Consider the following 26474-nt stretch of genomic DNA (forward strand, 5'->3'; position numbering starts at 1 on the left):
GAGGACCCCAGCTGTGCCTCAGTCACACTCCCCCACTTGGGAGCAGCTCCAGTGGGCTGCTTTCGGCCACTCCCTCAAGCAGCTGTCTCCCACTCTGGCCCTCTGACAAATGTCTTCACCACTGGTGGCTGAATGTACCTGTGGAAACCACGCCTTCGCCAAAGAAGGCGCTCAGCTTGAGGGATTGGAGTGGGGAAGAGAGCCTCTCCTAGTCTTTAGTTCCTTAATTTTCTTTTTACTTTCTCCTAGCCTAGAGGTAGTAGCTGCCTTTTTTTTTTTTTTTTTTGCAACTGCTACTTCTGAACTCCTTAGAGTCCTTTTTTATGCCTTTTAAAGGCATAAAAGGACTAGTAACTTCTACTAGTTGACAATTCATTAAAATTTCCCTGTTCAAATGTCTGGTTTTGTCTCCTAAGCTTACCTTCACTGATAAGACTCCTCAGTCTATTAAGCCATTTAAAAATGGGGCCAATATGAAATAAGTCAGACAAAGACAAATACAAGTATGATTTCACTTTTATGTGAAACCTAAAAGACAAAGGAAAAAAGAAAACAAAACTCACAGAGAACAGATTGGTGGTTATCGGAGGGGAAGTGGATTGGGGTAGTTGGGCAAAATGGGTGAAGGTGGTCAATTGTAATGTGACACATATTAACTAGGCTTATTATTGTAATTATTTTTTAGTGCATACAATAATTGAATTATTAAGTTTTACACCTGAAACTGATATGTTATAAACCAATTTTACCTCAGTAAAAAATAAAAAGTTGTCCAAAAAAAAAAAAATGGGGCCATAGGATGGATATATGTGCTGCTAACAAAAGCTATAGGGAATTGTATATATGTAGCCTATATTAAAACTTTCCTTTCTAAAAGTTCTTTTGAAATGTGCCTTGAGTGGAAATATAATTTAGCTACTCTATACCTATTTGAGCAGTTCCAATTTTCATCTTTCTTTTTTTTTTTCCTGTATTTTGGATATATGTTCTTTCTGTGGTGGCCTTGGCTTTCATATGAGAATGAGACTCTAATGTCCAGAGTTTGCATGTAGGAATCAGCATTCATGCAGGTCCCTTCCGAGTCCCTGCCAGTTTTACTAAATGCAATGATCAAACAAAAGTCAAATGTGGGGCTTGTCCACGGGCGTATTAGGAGCATAGAGTGCATGGACTTTGGAGCCAGATAAAGTTGGGGTTTGGTGGGGGGCATATTTTTTTGGAAATTTCAAGCTAAAATTATAGCATTTATGCTCTATGGAGGTGGGATGGGTTGCTTTACACGTTTGTTCAGTTGGAACAGATCCAAAATAGTTTTTAAGAAAATCTTGTCTCTAACAGTGGGTGCTCTTAAGATCACTTTTGTGGAGAGATGGAAAGGCCTCTCACTGAGTGGTATTCTCCTTAGACTGCTCCAGTGTCAGAAGGGGATGGCATCTTTATCCCCAGCTCCAGTGATCATACAGACTTGCCCCTAATCAGCAATGATATCTGTACCCAGATACTTGTCAGAGAACAACATTTAACTCTCTATTGCCCAACATTCAAAACCTCATTTTTGAGAAAGTTTTATGGAGGAGGCCCAAAATTGAGTAATCCATCCATTTCTTTAGAAATTCTGAATGAAATTAAACCCACTGTGGAGACCTTTGTGCCTGGGTTGCGTTATTTTGGCCACACATCAGTTTCTGTTACTGCACTTGGCTTTGGGCTGTATTATGAAACATATTCATGCCAAGGATGACGCTAGTTCACTCTAACATAAAATAGTTTCTTTGAGGATCCACAGGAGAAACTTCAGGTTTCAGATCAGGAGTAAATGTGCTTCTAAGCAACTAGTTTGCCCTTATCTTTTAAAGTCTGAGTAATGTAGCAAATCACATATTAACAGCTTGGAGGTTCAGGCAAATTTGCAGTCCATCTGTAGCAAATATATAGGACATTAATAGTATGCATTGTTCAGTACTTCTGGCTTTATCTGATTTTTAAAATTCTTATTTCTCCTTTGCTCTGATTTCCATTTAAAAAAAAGTTTTGTATTATGTTCTTAGAAATTCTCATTTTGGAACAAGGTAAAGTGTAAATAAGTATATGGAATGAATGAGTTTAAATCTTGTCTCTTTCACCAACTGACCAGAATAAGTTTTCTCAGCTATAAAATGAGGATCACGTCTTACAGACTCATTGGGATTAAATGAAATAAACGTGTGTGAAGCACCTGACAAGGCTCCTGACATACTGTAAGTACTCGATAGATATCTTCACCTGGCTTATGATGGACATAGGCCTCTAAAATAATATCCACTTGAATGAAGAGCAGATACCTCACCGTGCGTGATTTGAATACGTTTATTCTTCAAAAAACAAGCCAAAAATAGGTTATAGGCTATGAGATTCTTGGGACACAAATAGTAATGAGATGTAGGCCATGTCATTAAGGAATTTGCACTGTGGTTATAAAAGGTAGCTGAGTAAGCTGACAATTACAGGACAGTGTGGTATATGCTGTGATAAATCTTAACATAGGAGGGACGGCCAACCTAGGCTAGGGGAGTGGGGAAGACTTCTTTAGAGGAGATTGGCCCTGAGCTCAACCTTGCAGGGAGCCTTTTAAAAATTGTTTTTGATGCTATCAAATGATTAGTTAGGAATTGCATTTTCCCAAATTAAGCTGGACACACTGGGGAAAGGATTAGGGTAGGTAACTCCCAAGGTCCTTTTGAATTCTGAGATTACATGAAAATTGCTTGAATTAAGGAAAGTCTGGTCAAATGACTTGATGACCAGGAAAAGTGGAATTAATGTTGGCTGAGTAAGCCAGGGATGACACCAACACAAGGAATAAAATAAGTGAGGAATATTGTTATTTTTAAAGTAATTTATGCTTCGTTGAACATTTCAGAAATTTAAGAATCCACACGTGTGAGTTTAATAAACCTACTTTAAAACAGTGGCTGGTGGATTCCCTAGCAGTCCAGTGGTTAGGACTCCGCTCTTTCACTGCCAGGGTTCGGGTTCAGTCTGTGGCCAGGGAACAAAGATCCCGAAAAATAAAATAAAAACGTAAAACAGTGGCTGGCTTCTGGGGGAAAAAATGTCTGGCATAAATAAATTTAGTCTATAAACCACCAGGAGATGTCACTATCTCCCAAGTAATAGTCCATTACATTAGCTCCTTTTCATGTACATTTTTGAAAACTGACAGACTGTGATAGATTGATGTCTGGCTTGTAATATTGAGTCTATGAGTAGGATAGGACCTCACAGGAAATACTTGTCGAAGGTGTGTAGGTTTGTTCCATCTTGATTCTTGATGCCCTAGATATGTGAACCCTGTTCTCTACTTCATGTATTGAAATTATCTGGACACTCTGGATTTCATTTGTGCTTTCAAGAAAAATTAAGGTGGTGAAAAATCCTCCAAAATATACTCTCTGATCTTGACTTTCTCTCACATTTTCAGGTTTCTTTATTATTATCCAACTGCATTTATTAAATTATCAGATTTTCTGTGTTCTATCTTGGACACAATCTAAGATATCCTTGAATCTTTTTATTTTTAAGTCAACTTTCATGGTCTGTAAAGCAAAACTGGAACATATTTCCACACTGTAATAATACTGGATGAAATGAACCAGTAGTTCCCCAGTTACTCAGAAGTAAGGATTTCAGACTGTCTGAGCCAATATATACCAATATATAACAGGAAGTAACACATTAAAGAAAAATAAATTATCTTTATAGCAAGAAAACAGGCTCAAAAATTGATCATCAAGTGTCTTGTGCTGGGGGCTCTGGGAGTGGGATTCTCCAAGATAAAAGGTTAATAATTTGTTAAAGGCAGCCAGTGACAGCCAGAAGATGAGTAGATGGGTGTGATTTCTGCTTCAGTTCTGCCCCAAACCTCAAAAAAACTAAATACAACACTTGTCTTCTCCATGCCCGTTGGTTTCAACAGTAAAGTGGAATAGTCTGCCCAACCTCATTCTCTAGGTACTTATAACCTCAAAGGAGCAGTGCAGAGTGAAGTTAAAGTGTTTCATAAATATAAGGAATTCATGTAAATTCTTCTATGAAAAATACAAAATACTCAAATTATTCCATGCTGTGTAAAGACATCCTATATTTCCATATTTTGATTGTTTGACTTTATTTAAAGTTTTCATTAATAGGGAAAATTTGGGAAATGTTTTTCATTGGGAAAAATTTTAATTTTCATTAATTGGGAAAAATATTTAAGCAGTTACATTGATGAACTGAAAATAGAACTTGATATGTTTCTAGGGTGTCCATGTAGGCAACCTTATGTTTGCAAAGAATTATAGAGACATTTATTTAATAATGGTATAAAATTATGTTCCTATAACTTAGGAACATAGAGCCAAATTAATTGAATTCCAGTACCCAGCTCACAGTGAGCTGAAATGTAATGGGACTAACTATGCTTTATTGTGGGCTGGAAACAGTGCTGTATAATGAAGTGAGCATTTGTAATTAATTGGTTTAAATCCTGGCTCCACCAAAAAACTATGTAACTTTGTAGCTATGTCACCAAAAACTATGTGACTGTGTAACTTCTTGAGTTTGAGCCTCAGTTTCCTAATATGTAAAATGGAGATAATATCTGTTTGGTCATTCTACTTTGTCATTTCTAGTTTTTCATTCTCCCTTGTGAGTATGAAATGAGATCAGGAAACTCAAGTCAGCAAGACAGATAAGGAAGCAATGACTGCAGAATGGGATAAAGGTACCCATTAGCCTCCCCTTAGAAGGGTGGTCTTATTATCAGCCTTGGGTGGATGGTGGCAATTTTAATCCAGGGGCTGGTACGTCAGTGTTATATGTTAAATTCTCTTTATTTTGCTATTGGTTTGCCCTATTTTTTGGTGGAACTTTTTAGTGAAAGCAAACAGATTAGTATGTAATCTCAAAAAACAGCGCCCTGTTTTATTTCTAAAAATTTCACTCTTACTATCACAAGCTTACCTATACAGTCACACCTCTGTATCTGTGTGTGGGGGTGTTCTAGCCATCCCCCCCCCCCGTAACCCCCACAGGATGCCAAACTCTGGGACACTCAAGTCCCTTATTGGCCCTCTGTGTCCACAGATGCAGAACCCATAGATATGGAGGGCCGACAGTAATTAGGTGCTCAGTGACATTTTTAAAGACACAAGGATTCTGAATACATCTTTCCTGAATTGTTATGTTAAAGGCAGTCTTTAGTACCCAAAGTGGGACTTATAGGATCACAATGTACTGTGTATTGTGGTGACACAAGCTCAGGAAATGGGCTTAAGGACCTAGTCCCCAGTCTCCACATTCTACTGGCCAGGTTACCTTGGGCAAAATTGAGTCTTGGTTTCTCTACCTGATTATTTGTTACACAGGTGGTTGGGAGAATCAAATGAGATACTTGAACGTGCTGTATGCACATTTGACTATTAATAAAAGAATGTCAAAAATAGAAGTGCAGTGAAAAAAATCAAGTTTTATATACATTCAGATTAGTACTAATGATAGTTATCAACAATATACAAATTTTAAAGGATTGGGAGAAATACTGGATAAAATAGAAAGTTTTATGTTGGTATTAGTATGTTCTGGGGACAGGGGGAGAGGAGTATGGAATTGGGGTGTAGAATGGGGCTCAGAAAAGCTGCCACAGAATTCAGGAGAGAAGGAGCCTCAGAAAGATTAATTTTCTTCATTACCTCTGTTTCCTTATGAAGTTTCTTATCCTAAAAGGTGAATAATTAGGTCATTAGCTTTGAGCCTGTTTAAAATTCTCCACCTAACACTTTGATTGGGTTTGATGAAACTATTTTCTTGAACAAATTATATATATATGTGTATATATATACATACACACACACACACACACACAGAAACACACACATATATATATATATATATTTTTTTTTTTTTTTTTGTCTATGTAGATTAGAATGACTTGGCTAACAACCAGCTTATGAGATCCACTTTTTTCACTGTTGGGAGACTGGAGTCCTACCTAAAATTGAACTGGACGGTCAGGCTTGCCCTCATGGTGTTAGGTACAGGCACTATTGGCATTTCAGGATTTCAGGACTAAATATCAAATAAATGTTTTTATTTTACTTTAAATTTTTATTAGTATTTTCACTGGGTATATAATTTTAGGTTGACAATTTTTTCCCTATTTTTTAAAGAGATTATTCCATTGTCTTCTGACTTTCAATATTTCTAATAAGAGGTAAACTGTCATTCTTATCTTTATTTCTCATCTAATAGAGCCAGAGCAAAAACCTTTGGGTTTTTTATCTCTTGGGTTTTAAATCATTGATAAAGTCAAGATTATCAGTGAGGAGCAGAAACTATCTTAGCTAGAATAAACTAAAAGGAGGGCAATTTGTTATAAGGATTGGGTAATTCATGAAACCCAAGGGTAGGACAGCTGGGTCTAGACAAACAGGAATTGGAAGGCCATTAGAAACAGACATCCTCAGCCTGCTAAAGTTTCATTGTGTTTCGTTCCTCTTACTCTTTGCCAGACCAGTGTTCTCTCCATCTCCAGTCCATAATGTGAATGTAACCCTCCCCCCGCCAGTTACAGTTCCAGGGTTCTGCAAGATTAACTAGCAGTCTTTCAATTCTAAAGTTAAATTACAGGAAAATTTGGCATCTGACTGGCTCAGCACAGTGCAGGTGCCCATCGCTGGTCCATCCAACAGTGGTCAGAGGAGATGGGAAACATTATAGTATATACAGGACTTTGGGGGGGCCTGTCTCCATAAAAGAGGAGGGGGGGTGGTAGTGAGAGGGAAGTTCCCTGAGAATGAGGAATTGCTATGTTCTGGGCAATCACCTCTAAAGATGTCCTAGTCAATCTTATTTTCTCTAGGGAAGAGGCTCTTTCTGTACAGGATGATGGGAAGTCATCGAGTACATGCAATGGCTGGATTTTTTTTCTAATGCATATTCAGTCTACATATCCTAAGCATAGACCAAAGCTTTAGTTTCATGGCCCTCAGGGGTTTCTGTTCCATACATCATTTCATCTATCTTTGCTGTATTTGTTACTTTGCGATGGGGAGCACATATTTTAATGCTCTTCTGTAACCACTAAATTATATAAAGCTCATGATCATTGTTCCAGTCTTGTTTTCTACCACATGGTAAACTCACCCAACTCTCTGAAACTATGCAAATTTCCCCCAGGCGCCATGCTCTCTCATGCAAGTTTTTGCTCCTACATTTTTTTTCTTTAGTTTGCCTCGCTCTTTCATCCCTGAAAGCTTATACTATCATCCCCTCTTCTAGGTAACCCTCTCCCACTCCCTTAGGAAGCTAATTTAGGTGTCCTTACCTTTGCTCCCACTACCACATGTGTCACTCACCACACCATATGGACTCATTCATTTTCTGGTTTGTTTCTTTAAGGGAAATATCACAGTTCAGCCTATACCACCAGTGTCTCAAAAAGGCCTGCCACATAGTAGGCCCTCATGAGAAGGAACAAATGAATAAAACGAGCCTCGGTTCTGGAAAGTCTGGCTTTATATTTTCTTGTGTCTATTATCCACAGCTCTAGTGTAGAAGTTAGGAGTTCAGGCTCTGATGCCAGACTTCCTGGGTCTGTATCCCGTCTCTGCCTAGTTTCCTAGTTGTGCGAACTTGAGTAAGTTGACTTAAAATCTCTGTGCCTCAGTTTCCTCATCTGTAGATGGTATAAAAACAGTACCTACCTGAGAGAGTCGTTGTGGGGATTAAATGAGTTAAGTGCATAAAGTTTGGCACCTAGAGGGTATTCCATAAGTGTTAGTTATTATTATCATCAAACATCTAAATCACTGCCAAAAAAGCCTTTGCAGATTCAGGTGTGTGTCATGAGCAATACATTCTGCAGAAAAGGTTTGTGCTCTTAGCAGTCATTGACCCTTAAAAGAGATTCACATGGTCTTTGCCTAGTGGTGCTTCCATTGTGTGCTCTAAGAGATTAGTAACCTAAAGTTATCTGGGGATTGAGGAATGGGTTAGAAGCTTCACCAGGGGATGTTTTCTATAGCAAGAGAGTGTGTTTATCATATTTTATTTTGATTGTATTTGATGAATGATTGAGCTTTTTGGAGACAGGTGAAGACATTTTGGTGGAGTGATTAGATATGTGATTTCCTGGAGTCTTAGCATTCTCAGCCTTGAGGAGTTGTGGGTGGCAAGGTTGGTGGCCTGAAAATATCCTTTTAAGAGCACAGGGCTGGATAGGGTTTTTTTTGCAGAAACGGATAAACTGCCTCTGAAATTTGTATGGAAACACAAAAGACTTAGAATAGCCAAAACAATTTTAATAAAAGAACAAAGTTGGAGGACTTTCATTTCCCAATTTCAAAACTTACTCTATAAAGCTACAGTCAACAGAGTGTGATATTGGTAGAAGGATAGACATAAAGATCAATGGAACAGAATTGAGAGTCCAGAAATAATTTTTTATATTTATGTTCCATTGATTTTTGACAAGGGTGCTAAGGCAATTCATTGGAGAAAGGATAGCCTTTCTAACAAATGGTGCTGGGACAACTGGATATCCACATGGAAAAAAGATGAACTTAGGGCTTCCCTAGTGGCACAGTGGTTAAGAATCCACCTGCCAATGCAGGGGACACAGGTTCATTCCCTGGTCCAGGAAGATCCTACATGCTGCAGAGCAGCTAAGCCCATGTGCCACAACTACTGAAGCCTGCGTGCTCTAGGACCCGAGTGCTGCAGCTACTGAAGCCCATGTGCCAGCGCCCGTGCTCCACAACAAGAGAAGCCACCGCAATGAGAAGCCCACGCAATGCAATGAAGAGTAGCCCCCACTCACCACAACTAGAAAAAGCCTGTGCACAGCAACGAAGACCCAACGCAGCCAAAAAAAAAAGACGAACTTAGACGTTTACCTTATACCATACATAAAAATGAACTCAAAATGGATCGTAGACTTAAATGTCAGAGCTAAAACAATTAAACTTTTAGAAAACAAAAAAATTGGAGAAAATCTTCAGGACCTCAGTTTAGGCAAAGATTTCTTACAAGACACAGTCTATGTAAGAACAAAAACTGATACATTGGACCTCACCCCATCAAAATTTAAAATATTTGCACTTAAAAATGTAGCATAAAGAAAATGAAAAGACAAACAGTAGACTGGGAGACAATATTTGCAAGTCGTATTATCTGATAAAGAATTTGTATTGAGAATATACACTCATACACCTCAATAATAAGGCAAAAAACTCATTTTAAAAATGGGCAATATATTTGAATAGAAATTTTACCAAAAAAGTTACACCAGTGACAAATAAGCACATGACAACATGGCCAATGCCATTAGTCATCAGAGAAATGCAAATTAAAACCACAATGAGATACCATTTTATACCCACTTGAATGGTTATACAAAAAAAAAAAAAAAACAGACAACAAATATTGGTGAAGATGTCAGAAATGGGAGTCCTCATATATGCCACTGGGAATGTAAAATAGTGCTGCCACTTTGGAAAATAATTTGGCCGTTTCTTAAAAGTTTAAACATATACTTGCCATACAGTCCACCAATTCCACTCCTAGGTATTTCCCCAAGAGAAATGAAAAGATTTTTCCACGGAAAGATTTGCACACAAATGTTCTTAACAATTGTATTCATAATAGCCAGAGATTGGAAGCAACCTAAATGTCCATCAATGGATAGACACAATGTGTTATGTCCATACAATAAAATATACCACAGAAAGCAGAAAAGGAGGCACAAACTACTGACACAAGTTGTGACATGGACAAACCTGAAAATCATCATATTAAATGGAAGAAGCTAGACACAAGAGACAATATATTGTATGGTATATAGTGTGTTGATGCCATTTATATGAAATGTCTAGTAAAGGCAAATCTATAGAGAGAGAAAGATTGATGGTTGCCTGGGGCAGTGTGGGGTATGGGAGATGGGGACTAACTGTGAATATGAGGGATATTTTTGGGATGATAGAAATGTTCTACCTGCTTTGTGCTTTATGGTGATGCTTCCACAACATGGTAAATTTACTAAAAATCATTGATTGTCCACTTGAAATAGGTGAATTGTGTGATATGCAAAATATACCTCAGTAAAGTCAGAGGAGGTAGTATGGGGTGGTGGGGGTGGGAGGGGGTGGAAGAAAGGAGGAGGAGAGAGAGACAGAGACAAAGACAGAGACAGAGAATGAGAATAGGACTGCATGGAGCCAGGCTGTGTGGATCTGAAATAGCAAGTCTAACCTCTCTTTGCCTCAGTTTCCTGTCAGTGAAGTTGGGGAAAATAACAATTAACTATCCACAAAGTAGTGTTGGGAAGATTGTGATAATATGTAAACAATGCTTAACACAAAGTTTGGACCATAAAGAGAGCTCAACAAATATTAGCCGTAATAATTATTATTATTGGTGGTAGTATTTAACCTACGGAGGATCCAGCTCTGATTTATATCAACTAAATTCAAATCCTGGAGAAGGATTTGGACTACGACTGCAGAGGGCAGTGACTCATCTTGTGGAAATGACTCTGGGGGAATCTGAGAGTCTAAAGCACAGTATTTGTCAGTCACCTGCAGGCTGGGGGTTGGAGCCCTGGAGCCTCACGGATGAAGGCTGTTTCTTCATGGCGGCATCATTTATGGAGGGGTCATCCTGCCGCCTATCAATGTGGGAGCAACATGTGCTATTTCTACTCCAGTCCAACAATGATTTATGTTATACCACTACATTCCAGATCCTATTGGCTTGGAGGACAGGTGATTTGGGGGCACAGAGGAGGGATACCTAACCTTGTGTATGAGGGTTTCTAGAGGAAGAGATATCCCTGTGAGACTTAAGAATCCCTTGACATCGGGCTTCCCTGGTGGCGCAGTGGTTGGGAGTCCGCCTGCCGATGCAGGGGACACGGGTTCGTGCCCCGGTCCGGGAAGATCCCACATGCTGCGGAGCGGCTGGGCCCGTGAGCCATGGCCGCTGAGCCTGCGCGTCCGGAGCCTGTGCTCCACAACGGGAGAGGCCACAGCAGTGAGAGTCCCGCGTACCGCAAAAAAAAAAAAAAAAAAAAAAATCCCTCGGCATTTCCCAGATGAAGGGTGAGGAGAGTTATTCAGACAGAGGCTACAGTCTGAGTAAACCTCAGAGGTGATAGGGAGCTTGCTGAATTCAGTGAAAAGCTGACATAAAGAGCAGAGTGACAAGAAACAAGGCTGGAGCCCCACAGAGGGCCTTGTGTGCCATGGTAAAGAATTTAGACTTATCCTGAGGATGAAGAGCAGTAAGCAGGTTCTAGGACCTGCTCAGTCATCTTCAGTTCAGTGGTCCCAGTGGCGCTTACACACCACACCTTGAGTGATCCTGCTGTTGGTCAGGACCAGATAAATGCCCTCCTAGAGGTTTGTGGCCTGGGTTTTGCATTTAGCCTCCTCAAGTGCAAGTGTTCCTCCAAGGACCACATCCATACTGGTGTCTCACAGAAAAAGTGTTTCACGCCTCCCTCGAGAGGCATAAGAGGCCATAATGTGGTCGCTGAGAGCCTGTCTTAGGGGCCAGACCTCAGAAAAGCAGAGGACTTGTGAATGTTTCACACACTTCGCCCTGGGTGCCTGCTCTGGCTGAGAGCGCATTAAAAGCCCCAGCGACCGAGGGGCAGGTATTGTCCTGGTTACTATGGCATCACCTTGGAAAGGATCGCTCAGGGAAAGCCACAGCTGAGCCGAGTGAGCCAGGAGGGGAATGTGGTCTGAAGCAGCAGGAGGGGCTGGAGATAGGCTGCAGATGCTGTCGCTGGTCTCGGGACACCTCGTGGGCTGGAGCCCACTTTAGCTTCTCCAGCTGCAGCCCAGGGCAGGAGCCGGGCTGCGCTCAGCCTGAGAGTGGCTGCCTGAGACAGCACCACAGGCTGCTGCTGAGCTGGGAGCTGAGAGGGGCCGAATTCCCAGTCACACACCACTTGGCCTCTCCTTTTTTTGGCAGGGGGTGTTGTCTCATCTTGAAAGATTTGAGCTGGGTTTCATCTTCTTTTTGATTTTTAGTAGTCACCTGTATGAGAACTGACTTCCAGGTGTTCATCGAGGAAAGCAGAGTGGTCCCCACGCTGGAAATGAGAAAGGATGACAATTTCCGAGACTGACTGTTGACGGCTTGGAGATACCCCCTTTTCAAAATGCCTTTTAAGGCATTTGATACCTTCAAAGAAAAATTTCTGAAACCTGGAAAGGAAGGAGTGAAGAATGCTGTGGGGGATTCGTTGGGGATTTTACAAAGGTAAAGTTTGAATGCAAACTTTAGGTTTCTTTCTGAGTAGCTTCACATTGCTGGTGTTTGAAAGAGTGTGCCTCATGTTTTTAAAGCCACATTTAAAAAAGGAGTGAGTGGGTCAGATTAAAGGGCTTCTGGAGCCCCTTCTTGCTCCAACAGACTATTTGCCTAGAGGAAAGGATGCATCAAAACGATAAGGTTGAATTAGGAAAACATCGAGACAAACATTCTGCTTATACAGTAGGATTAGCACTTATTGGAGATGGTAATATTGCATTATTGTGTGTTTGGCATTGAATTAGAAAAGATTTAGGGAGATAATGTTTCATGTTAATTCAATACTAATAACAAAATCAGGAACCACTTTATATGGTTATGCTCTGAGCTGAAAAAATTTTTAAGAAGTTTTCACTTCATTTTTCACTATAAATGAAAATTAGGTATTTGCAAATTGTGTAGCTTGTAATATAAACTATATAAAGTGGTTCTTGATTGGGTAGTTTTCAAAGAGAAAGATAATTACACAATGGTGTGAAGAAAGTAACTTAAAAAATTAGTATTTAAAGCAGAAAATCTTACATGATTAAGTGGGAAAGTGTTAAGTACTATCATTGAATTGAATGTTTTTGTCCAAACCAAAAAATAAATCTTTTTTTAAAAAGTAAAATATATTACCATTGGAAGAGAGTTTGCCATAAATGAATGAAATGATGTGATATTTTAATTTGTGATTTTTAAAAGTAGACATAGTAAATGCCTTCCTAGGTCTTACAGATGAATTAATAAGCAGTCCTTATGTGCAAGGTAAAATGACTCCTGTAATCTCTCTGACATAAATAAATGTGAAAATATCCTTGATAGGTTTTTTATGATTATTTCTAATCCTGGTAAGTGAAAAATGCCACCTAGCATCTCCTTTTAACTTTTCTATCTATGTTTTCTGTTAAATTTAAAAACTAGCATTTGAAGGACTATTTCTAGGCACACTGAGATTCATTCCACTTCTTGTATTTTATAACACAGAGCTTCCTGTCAGTGTTAAATTTTCCATTGTATCACTCTTGATGAGCTTAGCAGGAGAATTGGGTTGGGCACCTTATTATTTTGGTAATTAAAAACAAAAAACTTTCCATCAGAACTACACTGAATTATCATGTATAGATGAAAACCTACCTCAGTGACAGCAGGATAAACCAGCCAAACATAGGAAATGATTACAATAACCTATTCTTTTAAGAGTGTTTTATCCTTCCACTGAGCACTCCCAGGTAACATCGTATGGTGGTGTTCATTTGATTAAAAATGCAAAAGGAAGCCACAGTGGCTTAATTGGCATATTCAAGTGATGACAAAGGAATCTGACAAAGTCAGGAATAAAAACCACGACTTTGGACTAGTCACCATTACAATCACCAAACTCTGTGCCTTAGTTTATAAAATACTCAACCAAAAGTACTTAGGAGTGTTCTTCTCCAACTTTGTCTTTTAAAATTTAATCACTTTTTTCAGTAAGGGACTTATCCTAAATGCTTGGTTTTACTGTGTTTGATTGGATGATCCAAACTTGAAGATCCTTTTGTTTACCAGATTGGTTTACTTAGGGATATAACAAAATTAGTAATTTCCAAGTTGTGTGACCTCAACCCCAAATTAAGTTACGTGTCTAGGACTCTGAAGAGTTTCCTCAGAACTGCATCATGGAACAATAAAAAAGCAGCTAGCCCAGTTCTGGAGACAGAGAATACACTAAATGAATGCTAGATACTATCATTGTTGTCATAATTGTAGAATGAATGTTTTTAGAATAAATAAAGCCAAACTCGCACCTCTTCTTTCACTGATCCCTAGAGAGACACGATTGGCAAAGGAAGGGGACAAAAAGGCATTAATTGGCCGTCGATCTAAGTTGACGGATCCTCAGCTCTAGTGGTCTTTGAGCAACGCTCCAGAATTAGGGCTCCTCCAACAAAAACAGCTCTGCCACGCACTTGGTGTTAACCTCAAGTCTATAAGATAATTATATATAAAGTGCCTTGCCCAGAGCCTGGCATGTAATAGACATTCCCTCCCCTCATTGATTTTTACATAAAGCCAGTCGACGGAATCCAATGTGGGGAAAAAAAAAAAAAGACCTTAAAGAACTGTTTTCTGTTTTGTAAGGGGCAGGAATATTGGGAAGTTAGAAATCCTGACTTTCTAACTTAGCAATCAGTATAAATCATAAATGTCTAATAATGTTTAAGGCTGAGATCATCATCTAGATGGCATTTTTAGATGTTTTTTGATCACGGAGTGTTCCTCTTGTTCAGGGGAGTGGCAGATGCACAGGAAAGCATCTGAAGTTTGCACATGGGGCTGATTAGAGCCAGGCATTATTAATCTTTCTAAAGACAGTCATTGATAAGAAGCAGCTGAACAATTCATCAGCTAAAGGTACAATAATATTTTTCAAATGTAGGAAGAAAGATGATGCATTCACTTATCGTCCAGTATTGGAACAGATAGACAGCATTACACTTGGAAATTCATGTCCAAAAACTGATATACAGATTTTTTTCAACTTAGATGATAATATGAGTACCCTCTAATTGCTTATGTGTAATAAATGATAATAATAGACACTTAGTATGTTCCAGGTACCGTAAAATTATTTAATTCTATTAACAATCCTGTGAGGTAGGGCCGATTATAATCACGGTTTTACAGATGAGAAAACTGAGGCACAGAGAGGTTAAGTAAATTGCCCACAGCTTATAAGTGGCAGAGCTGGGTTTCAGACCAGACATTTCTGCCCACCATTCTTAATCATTACACTATGCTGCACTCTAATCAACTGTCCGCTCTTCCCACTTGCTGTCTTGAAATTTAACCACTCACTTAGGCTTAGGGACTTACTTGGGCTGCAAAGTAGCCAGCAACCTCTGGATCTTCAGGCAAGCATTCGCTTTTATCCTAATTAGCTATAGTACGGAAGGCTTTCCCCAAGGGAGACTGAGCGAGAGTCTGGTCTCCTTTTAGGTGTTCATATCTCCCCTTTAAAGTGATGGTACCAATCCCTGTATTGTGTACATCTTCAGCATTCAGCGGTTGTGTATTGAATGTATGTACCAGCCGTGCACTGTCTGCTCCATAGACAAAGGCTAGTCTGTGAGACCAGGCTCTGAGATCAGGTGATCCTGGATTCCAATTGCCGTGACATCATTTACTTTCTGCCTGCACAACCTCAGGCAGCTTGCTCCCATGGTTGCAGTCAGGGTGATTCTATTAAAACAGATAGCATCTCTCCCCTGCTCACCACTAAGGCCTGCCCCTCACCCAGTTTCCCACCTCACTCAGAGTGAAAGCCAGTGTCCCTTCAATGGCCTTCAAGGTCCTACATGATCTGTAGGACTTTGAGAAATCTGACTTCATCTCTGACCTTCACTGCCTGCCTCACCCCACTCCAGCCACACTCTGCACTCTTACTGGAGCTCCCTGGACCCGTTCCTGTGCCAGCTTTTGTTTTTTCCTTTGAATTTATTTTTATGGGAGTATAGTTGCTTTACAATGTTGTGTTAGTTTATACTATACAGTGAAGTGAATCAGCTATACGTATATATATATCCCCTCTTTTTTAGATTTCCTTCCCATTTAGGTCACCACATAGCATAGAGTAGAATTCCCTGTGCTTTACAGTAGGTTAGTTATCTATTTTATACATAGCATCAATAATGTGTATATGTCAATCCCAGTTCATGCCACCACCACCCCTTCCCCCTTGGTATCCATACGTTTGTACTCTACATCTGTGTCTCTATTTCTGCTTTGCAAATAAGATCATCTATACCATTTTTCTAGATTCTACATATGTGTGTTAATATATGATATTTGTTTTTCTCCTTATGACTTACTTCACTCGGTATGACAGTCTCTAGGTCCATCCACGTCTCTACAAATGACCCACTTTCGTTCCTTTTCATGGCTGAGTAATATTCCATTGTATATATGTATCACACCTTCTTTATCCATTCCTCTGTTGATGGACATTTAGGTTGCTTCCATGACCTGGCTATTGTAAATAGTGCTGCAGTGAACATTGGGATGTGTGTGTCTGGATGTGATTTATTGAGGAGAGCTCTTCCTGGAAAAATTGGGAGAGAGGGAGTAAAGCAGGATAGGAAAGGAGAAAATGAAGCAGAGATGTGATCTCAGGGAATGCACAGGGGCCAGGTCACAGTGGAAAGCTCTGGGGCATAACTGGCACTGGGTTGTCCCTTTGAGCAAAGGGACCAATCTTTTATGTCTCTGCATCAGTCAGTCATTGACTGTGGGTACCCCAGCAGGGATGGAGGTTTATAATGGAGGCCATGTAGTGGTGGGCAGTTCTCCTAAGAAGTGAGCAGTTGCAAGCGATTAGCAGATGTAGAAGTGTGCTGGCCAGTTCACTCCATCCAGGTCCAGCTTCTCCAAGACCCTGTGGTCATAATTCCTGAGGAACCTTCAGGAGAAGAGTTGGTGGGATGCACTAGCTCTCTTTGCTCTGGCTGGTCCCTCCTTCCCACCCGTTCTCGAGTCCCCTCACTTCTGTTAACTTGCCTTGTGGGTTGATCCAGTCCTCAATCCCTGAGGGGTCTAATGCCCTGGTTAACATACCCTTACCAGTTATGGTTGCTGTATTTGAGTTACACTGGACAAGGCAATATCAGGAGACGTCTTAGTGCATGCCCTGAATGCCAAACATATGTCTTCTTGCTCCTGTGATGAAGCAACGGTCCTAACTCATCCTGCGGATCAGGACCAATTTCCCTTGCTACAGTGGTGACCCCTGGCCTTCCCTTTTGCTCTTGGTGTGAGGACCCCAACATGACTGGGCAGCAGTCATAGCCATATACTTAATGGGATTTTCATTGTATTCCCAAGTGGAAGAATTCTTCTTCGGGATTAGGACTTCTGGATCCACAGAGCCTAAAGTTGAAGAGATGAGGTAGCCCTCAAGTGGGTTACCAGGAATGATGGTTAGTGGGGCCACCCCTGCTTCTAACCCCTTGTTTCTCAGACCCATGTATTCTACCTATTGGGGGCAGAGTACCATACAATAATTGTTGGTTTATGGAATATACTGCACCCAGAAGGGTAGCACCCTATCCTCACAGAAATTTATCTCTAAGCTGATGCCTCAGCTGCTTCTTTAAGAGGCTTCCTCAGCTCTGGCAAGTAACCAGCTCCTGGAAGGTGGGAGTTATGTGGTAGAGCCAGTGGATCCCATTGTCACGTACCTCTGAGATATCTCCTTTGCCATAAATTGGCTTCCTCGGGTTCTTGTTCACAGGGGGAATTCACTCACGGTCAGACTGAAAGGAGGAAGTCACTGATAGTCAAATCTACTTCAAAGATGTGCTCTGCTCAATTACTGAACCCCAAGAAGCTCTCAAGTTATTTAAAAAATCATAGCGGCCCTAATCTCTGACCACAATGCACTGATTACTAGAAATTAATGCACAATTATGTTTTTAAAGTCATCAGCCTCCTCTTGGCATCTCTACTTTGTCTAAGCTTCCGAGAGCCACACTAAGAGCTCATTAGAGTCATTTTCTTGGCCTTTGCCAGGATGTTAAATCCTGTGTCATGGGGGAATGCCCCCTGCATTAGTCTCCTAGGGCTGCTGTAACAAAACACCACAACCTTGGTGGCTCCAAGTTATTCTCTCACAGTTCTGGAAGCCCAGACTCAAGCTGTCAGCAGGGCCACGCTCTCTCCGAAGGCTCTGAAGGAGGATTCGTCTTTGCCTCTTCCTCGCTTCTGGTGGTCGCTGGTGAATCCTTGGCCTTCCTCGGCTTGTAGACACATCACTCCAGTCTCTGCCTCTGTGGCCTTCTCCCCCTGGGTTTCTCTGTCTATGTGTTCAAAGCTCCCTCTTTTTACAGGGACACCAGTCATTGGATTAGGGTCTGCAGTAATCCAGTGTGACCTTGTTTTAACTTGATTACATCTTCAAAGAACCCATTTCCAAGTAAGGTCGGGTTCACAGGTATCAGGAGTTAGGACTTGAACTTATCCTTTGAGGGCAACATAATTCAACCTAACCTTCGTATTGACAAACTCTTCCTGATCCAATTTTATTACCCCTACATCTCCCTCAGAGCCAGCATGTTCAGAAACCATCCCCAGGCATACTTTTCTGCTTCCTGCTGGTAAATGTTAGTCAGATCCTGCTTGTTTCTTGGTGTATAACCCCTCCCTTCATTGGCAGGCACACCCAATATTTGCCTAATCTTTTCCAGCCTGGAACTCGGGGCTAATTATCGGTCTGGTGGTCAGAAAGGGAGGTGGGAGCAGATCTTGAAGAGCATCAGCGTCATCTCATAAATCACCTGCTCCGTTTGAGGCTAGTTTTCAAGTAAAAGGAGGAGGGACATCTGTCTTCCAAAAAGAAGCATGGCTGCATCTGCAGGTCCAGAGGGTTCAGAGGAATCTAGGGCTTTAGATGTTCAAGTGCATCTACCCTTTAACCCAGCACTCGGGTATCCTAGCATCCCAAGTTCTTAGGGTGCCATTTCTTATCAGGATCTCAGCTTGGGTGTAAGAGACCTCCCCAGCCTCAGAATTCTACCTTCTCTGGAGTTCTGCTATTTTTTTTTAAAACTAAGCTTTTGTTTTGGAATAATTTTAGATTCACAGGAAAGTTGCAAATATAGTACAGAACTTTTCTATTTACTCCTTACTTGGTTTCCTCTAATATTAACATCTTACATTATTATGGAACGGTTGTCAAAACTAAGACACCAACATTGGTGCATTACTAATTCAACTCCAACACTTCATTAAAATTTCATTAGTTTTTCCATTAATGTCTTTTTTCCTGTTCCAGAATCCAATCCAGGATACCACACTGCTCTTAGTCATCTTGTCTCCTCTGATCTGTGACTCTCAGCCTTTTCTTGTTTTTCGTGACTTGAACGGTTTTGAGGAATACTGGTTGGGTATTTTGTTGAATGTTCCTCAGTTTGAGCTGTCTGATATTTCTCTCATGATTAGACTAGGATTGTGAGTTTTTAGGAAGAACGCTACAAAGGTGAAATGGTTTTCTCATCACATCATATGGGGGAGGGGTATGTTGTATCAACATAACTTATCACTAGTGATGCTAACCTTGATTGCTTGGCTAAGGAAGTGTTTGCCAGGTATCTTCTCTTTCCATGCTCTATTCTTTGGAAGCAAGTCACTAAGTCCAGCCCACACCCAGAGGGGATTCTGCCATTTTTACAATGAAGTCTTGTGCCTGATCTTCAATTATGTTTGCCTTCCAACTGCAGGAGATGAGGGTCTCTTTAAAGGCTGACAAGGAAGTGACAGATGCTCACTTTTTCTTTTAAATTGGTAATTGATTGCCCCAATCCTGTTATTTTCTTTCTTCAGAGCATCAGTGGCATTTAACAATAGCCACTCAACTTTGTGGAGAAATTGCTATTTCTCCTATACCTCCCAAGTACCAGAGATATTGCGTGAACCACTGCATCCCCTTCCACCTGTATCCCAGCCCAGTTCACCACAGCTGAAAGTCTCAGCATTTGCACTGGTACCGCATACTGGGAACTATCAACACTCACCTACCACTAGTGTTGGTGTCCTCACTCCCAACCAGTTAGTGAGCTATCAAACTCTAAGATCTCATTCTTAGGGTTTGCTTCCTAGAATGACATTCTCTTAAGGACTCCCCACCTCAGGGGTCTTTCCAAGCAGCAGGACACAGGACCCCTCAGCTTTTAGACCCTTAGCCTCTCTCTTCTAACCATCTCTTATCTTCTCCTAGTCTGGCAGTAGATTTCCTTATCTAGGGCTTATTTTCTCTTTCCCCAATTTCCCACAAATATCTTTACAATAACCAAGTCCTCTAAGTGCTTCTTCAAGGTTAGTGCTAGGACCATAGACTCAGTACCTATAGAGTGAAGCAGGCCACATTGTATTTTATGATAAAGACACATTTTAGATGCCAACACACAGAAATAGTCTCTACTTCCACAAAGAACCATGCGGTGTCATTCAAAGATCTTCGTTGCAGTCAAGAGAATCCACTCTAGCTGAGGTGGAAAGAAATTTAGTAAAGCATGTTAGTAAGCTTTCAGATTCCTTGGGAGGACCAGATCTGGACACTCTACCTGCAGTAAAAAGGCAACAGAGAACATATTATGTCATATCACTAGAATGTTCTAGATAAAACAAAGCCACTACCAATGCTTGTCTCTAGGTACTAATTATGTTCCAGAATTCTGCCACAGAGTCACAGAGGAACCAGCTGCCTCCACCATTGCATGTGTCACCATTTGCATTGCCATTTCCCCTGCATACTGCATCCTCCTCTTGTTACTTCCTTTGGCACCTAAATCTCACACACACACTTCTGATTTGGCAGAGTCCACGTCATAGCTAGCATCATAGCTACAAGAGAGCATAGGAAAAGTAGTTTTCTCTGCTGGTAAGACAGAGCTCAAAATATCAAGTGGCAGTTAGACATTGGGCAACCATAAATGATGGTTGTCTACTTCTTATGATTGTTCATAGTCTAGTTTTTATTTTTCTTCTTCTGATAGAGATATGAGTACAAAACATGTTTTCCTTTCCTCTTAACTTTAAGGAAAGCAACAGTGCTGGTGTAATGTTAAATGGCAACTGAGCTCAGTGTTGGGGTGACAATAGAGAGTGGTGGGGACTGTAGTTAAAAGGAGAGTCAATTATAGCCATGAGAGAATGTGGACCTAATAATTCCAGACTTTCAGTTTTCAAAATAAGCCAGAAATCCAAGCGTTTTTTGTTTGTTTGTTTTTGGAGCAATCTCCTGACTTTTAAACTCTGGCAATTCATCCAAATTCTGGAAAAAAAAACCCAAAACTCTATACATGCATCATACCATACAAAAAACATGTCTATGGGCCAGATGTGGCCATTGGGCTGTTGCTTCGTCACTGTAGCTTAGGCTTTTGGAATAAGCAAGCATAGAGTCTAAGTCTTTTTTCCCTGCTGTCCATTTTCCCACCGGACCTCCAACCAGCCAAGAAGACTTGTCTTCCCTGTGTTGGACTCCAGGACTGGGGCACCCAATATGTCTGCCTGTGTGATCTCCCTTTTCCTCTGAGTCCCCTCCCTGGGTCACAGGTCTTGACTTGATCACTTGTCTTCCCTTCCTGCTCGATCCTATGTGGATCTTTCTTTCAGCCTTGGTTGTATAGGAGTCTTTCTGCCAGTTTCCAGTGAGAATTGTTCCACATGTAGATGTATTTATGACGTGTTCATGGGATAAGGTGGGGGCGGGGGGCGAGTTCCACATCCTCCTGCCCCACCATCTTTATCCCCTTCTTATCATTCCCTGATTGGGTAAGGCGTACTGACTCTCTGCTTTTATGAGGGGACAGGAAAGGGTGAAACTCCAGGAGGAAAACAAAAACAGCAGAGGTTAACACCTCAAAATCTGTGGAACTATGCTGGGTACTAGGGATACTTGGTTCCTGACTTTATGAGTTTATAGTCTACTGGAAGAGGCAAATAATATCTTTTAAAAATATACCAAAACAGGTACTGTGAGAGTATTGGCTGGGTGGGAGTTGACCAGGTGCATTTTCTTGAGATCCTTTGGAATCTGGAGCACTGAAAGCCACACTGATGAGATCCTATTTCAAATCCTAACCTAGCTCTGGGAGTCAGACTTTAAGTTCCTCCTCCTTCCTTTGGAAGTTTCCATTTATCGATTATTTATCAAGTGCTTTATAAACTTTATCTTATTTAGTGCTCACAAGAGTTCTATCCTCCATTCATGGAACTGAGGCTCAGTTAGGTTAAGTAACTTGCTCAAGGTTACACAGCTAATAAACACCAGACTCAGCTTTGAACAAGGACTGCCTGACTACAGAGCATGTTCTGCCTCTTTTATTTTGTGGTATACAGGCCTCTCACTGTTGTGGTCTCTCCCATTGCGGAGCACAGGCTCCAGACGCACAGGCTCAGCGGCCATGGCTCACGGGCCTAGCCGCTCCGCGGCATGTGGGATCTTCCTGAACCGGGGCACAAGCCCGTGTCCCCTGCATCAGTAGGCGGGCTCTCAACCACTGCGCCACCAGGGAAGCCCCTGTCTCTTTTTTTTAATTGATTTTTTTAACTAAATGAAAAATTCTTTAAATTCTACTGTGCTTTATAATTTTCAAAAGTTTCACACACATGATTTCATATAATCCCATAATATCCCTTCTTTCCCTCTACCCCTATATTTCCCCTCCCCCTTTCCCTCTCCCCACTGGAACTACTAGTTTGTTCTCTGTATCCGTGAGTCTGCTTCTTCTTTGTTTTATTCACTAGTTTGTTGTATTTTTTAGATTCCACATGTAAGTGATATCATACAGTATTTCTCTTAATCCCTCTTCAGTACTGCTTCTCTAGAACCTTTAAAACACATCTATTTAGGTGACGCACTTAATATTTTTAAGGTGCTTTCTGATTAGTTCCTATGTAGGAGCAGGCTTGATATCAAATCTGGATTATGTTTTCACCTCACCCACTGCCACTGGGTGACTCCTGGGCAAGGTTTTTTGTTTGTTTGTTTTTTGAGTTTTGGTCTTCTGAGCTGTAAGATGGGGATAAATCCTACTTCTCAAGATTGTTTTGAAGACCTCTCCCTCTCTCTCTCATGGGGTGCCTGCAGTGTAGAAGGTAGTCAATATCCTTCAACTTCCTTCTTCCAGTAGAGTAGCAGCTCGATGATTATGTGAAAAACAACCTAATGTAAATGTGAGCCTTTGGAAGGCAAATTAGAATACTGTATTAGTCTGCTCTGGTTGCCAAAACAAAGTGCCACAGACTGGGTAGAAACTTATTTTCTCACAGTTTTGGAAGCTGGAGCTCCAAAATCAAGGTGTTGGCAGGCTTGGTTTCCTCTGAGGCCTCTCCTCTTGGCTTGTAGATGGCTGCCTTCTTTCTGTGTCCTCACAGGACCTTTACTCTGGTGATGTGCTCTCCTGGTGTCTCTTTGTGTGTCCAGGTTTCCTCCTCTTGTAATGACACAAGTCATATTGGATTAGGGCCCACCCATATGGGCCCTTATTTAATGTTAATTACCTCTTTAAAGGCCCTTCCTCCAAATACAGTCACATTCTGAGATGCTGGGGGTTAGGATTTAAGTAAATAAAGGGACTTCCCTCCTGGTCCAGTGGTTGAGACTTCACCTTCCAAGACAGGGGTCCGGGTTTGATCCCTTGTCAGGGAGTTAAGATCCCACATGCCTTGTGACCAAAAAACCAAAACATAAAACAGAAGCAATATTGTAACAAATTCAATAAAGACTTTAAAAATGGTTCACATCAAAAAAAAAATCTTAAAAAAAAAGAGTAAGTAAACTTTTTAAAGTCATAAAATGATCTTTAGTTCTACTCAGTTTGTGCTCCATATATAGAACTCATTACCTGCAAAACAAAACCAAATCTCAATGATTACTGGAACATTTGAATTGGAAGTATACTTCTGCAGGTACTTAAAGGCCAGTTAGCATATCTTAAGCAATTATAATCCTGGGGCTTGATTGTTTACTGGACAGTTGTTTTTGTGCACCGTGGGCCTGTACTTGTCTAGTATATAAAGAGCTAGCAGCCCAGCCCACAGACTGCAGCTATCTGTATTTGGAGAAACAGCAGCGATGAATGTCACCCTAGAAAGAATGAAGATTCTCTGATCTAAAAGACCAGCTGCAGGCAAACATCAATAGAAAACCAAATATGATAAGCAGCACTTAATGCATGATTGAAGTCCTCTACTTCGTAAGAAGGGCGTTCCTTTTTCTCATTTATTCTTTTAACCCCAAACCCCTTTAAAAAAAATAGCTTGTCACTGGGCAGGGATGAATAGATGCTTACCTCTGTCTGTAAAAGCTGTAAGTCAGGAGTGATGCCCAAAATTGATCCCTCAGTTCCATTCAGTTGACTAGGAATTCATGAGTCCAGGCACCATGCTGAGCCCTAGGAATAAAGATGAGGCAGAAATGGCTCCTGCCCTCAACATGCTCACAATCTATCGGAGAGAACTTCATTCATTCATGTTCTCAAATCAACACATACTTACTCCACACCTACTGTGCTGATGACAACAAATAACTAACTCCATGTGATAAGTGCACTAATAGAGGAAAGTATAAAACACTTAGGCAGGATCAGGGATGGTACAGTCCCTAACACTGAAGCAATACCTACCTGTTTACTGGTGGTAATATTTTCCTCTTGGTATTGTAGGCTCATTTAATCTGAACAACAGCTCTGTGAGATAAATATTATATTCATTTTACGGATGAGGAAATGTGAGATTCAGAAAGGCCAAGCTACTTGCCCAAAGTCACACAGCTAGTATATATGTGGCAGAGCTGCAACCAAACCTGGGTTAACTGACTGCCACAAAGCCTGGTTTGTTCTATTAAGCAGGGTGAGGTAGTTTGGAATCTTCCTCTCCGAGCAACTTCGCTGTACAAGTAATGTCTCACCATTTTTCTGTTTTTAAAACAAATCAAATCTAACTCTGGTGGAAGTGAAGTTTCAGTTGATATAGGGGTGCCCCTCCTGCCACACCCAGGATGTGCAAAGGAGTCACAAACAACTCTGGAGCTTCCTCTAGTTGTTGACCCATGCTCATTCCTGGTCCCATGGTCACATGAAGCCTGGTGACTCAGCTGCCACTTCAGGCAAGAGAAACTGAAACTGAAACTGAAGGAAATCTACTCCCATGCTGTTGTGTCCTCCCTCTGGAAGCTCTTAGGACATCCCAGGTGGCACCATGCACTCAGAGGGTGCTTGTGTTGGTTCCTCTAAGAAGCAGATGCTAAAACTGGAATAGATGCACAAGAGATTTATTGAGGGAAAAGGGGAAGGAGCTATGGGAGCCTGGGAGAGCATTCAGACCACCACACTATCTGCATAAGAGAGAGGGAAAGAAGAAAGTTTAGGCAGGAAGAGTCTCAGACTCCACCACGGTACTAGGAAGTTTTGGCAAGGCCACTGGGGAGTCCTGCCTCTTGCAGGAAAGGGTCTGCCTTAAATCACTGCTGTGCTCCGTGCTTGCTGGAGAGCAGCCTGTGACAGTGTGGTCCTCGAGCCAAAGCCCTGGTGTACTCAGAGCACAGCAGCTGGGTCTGTCTTCAGTTAAGCTCCTCAAGACCCCACAGTGCCTGAGAATGTTAGTCTGTATTACTTTTCATCCAAAGCATCTGCATGCATATAGAGAGATGCTAAGCTTGTGAATGGTAACAATTTTATTAATAGCAATAATAATACTACTCACCATGTATTAATAGAAAGCTCTTTTATGTACCAGGCACTGCACTAAATAATTTACATGCATCATATCATTTAATCATTAAAACAACCTTATGACATAGCTATGATCATTAGCCCATTTTAGAGATGGTGATTGTTATGAACTGAATTGTGTCCCCTCCAAATTTGTATGTTGAAGTCCTAATTCCTGGTACTTTTTTTGTGTGTGTATGTTGGAAAACAGTTTATTTATTTTTAATAAAGATAGGAAGGAATTACACTGAAGTATTGATACTTATCTCCATGTTATGCAATTATAGGCAGTTTTTCTGCTTCTTACTTTCAGATTAAACACAAAAGTATAAACTTATTTTTATAACCTGATAATTATTATAAAAAAGGAAAAAGTGAACAAGTTGAATAGTCAGCTTCTAAAGGAGGAACTAGCTCATAAAACTTAAATGTTTAAACACACTACACAGTAAATAAGTTCTTACCATATATATAAAAACATCAGCAGATGAAATTCGTAGTATCCCAATAATTGCAGCCCCCAGCCTTCATCTAATCCCTGGTGAGGAATATGTATTTGGAGATAGGGTCTTTAAAGAGACAATTACATTAAAATGAGATAATTAGTTTGGACCCTAATCCACGTGACTGGTGTCCTTATAAGAAGAGGAAATTTGGACACAGAGAGACACAGATATACACAGAGGGAAGATGATGTGAAGATACAAGGAGAAGACAGACATCTACAAGCCAAGGAATGAAGCTTCAGAAGGAAGCTTGGCAATACCTTAATCTTGGACTTCTGGCCTCCAGAACAGTGAGAAAATAAAGTTTTGTTGTTTAAACCACTCAGTCTGTGGTACTTTGATATGGCAGCTCTGGCAAACTAATACCAGAATATTGTGGCTTAAAGTGGTCAAGTAA

The 26474-nt window shown here is 40.8% G+C and overlaps 1 protein-coding gene across 1 annotated transcript in view; it reads left to right on the top strand.

Moving 5' to 3' along the window:
• The first annotated feature begins 5968 nt into the window (after positions 1 to 5968).
• SLC17A8 (solute carrier family 17 member 8) overlaps positions 5969 to 26474 on the top strand; it is a 57773-nt gene continuing 37267 nt past the window's right edge. The window contains exon 1 of the mRNA XM_004269487.3: positions 5969 to 12288. Coding sequence (XP_004269535.1) covers positions 12188 to 12288 — 101 coding nt within the window. The 5' untranslated portion in view covers positions 5969 to 12187. The remainder of the gene's footprint in view (positions 12289 to 26474) is intronic.

This window comes from Orcinus orca, chromosome 11, assembly GCF_937001465.1.
Source record: "Orcinus orca chromosome 11, mOrcOrc1.1, whole genome shotgun sequence".
Taxonomy (NCBI): domain Eukaryota; kingdom Metazoa; phylum Chordata; class Mammalia; order Artiodactyla; family Delphinidae; genus Orcinus; species Orcinus orca.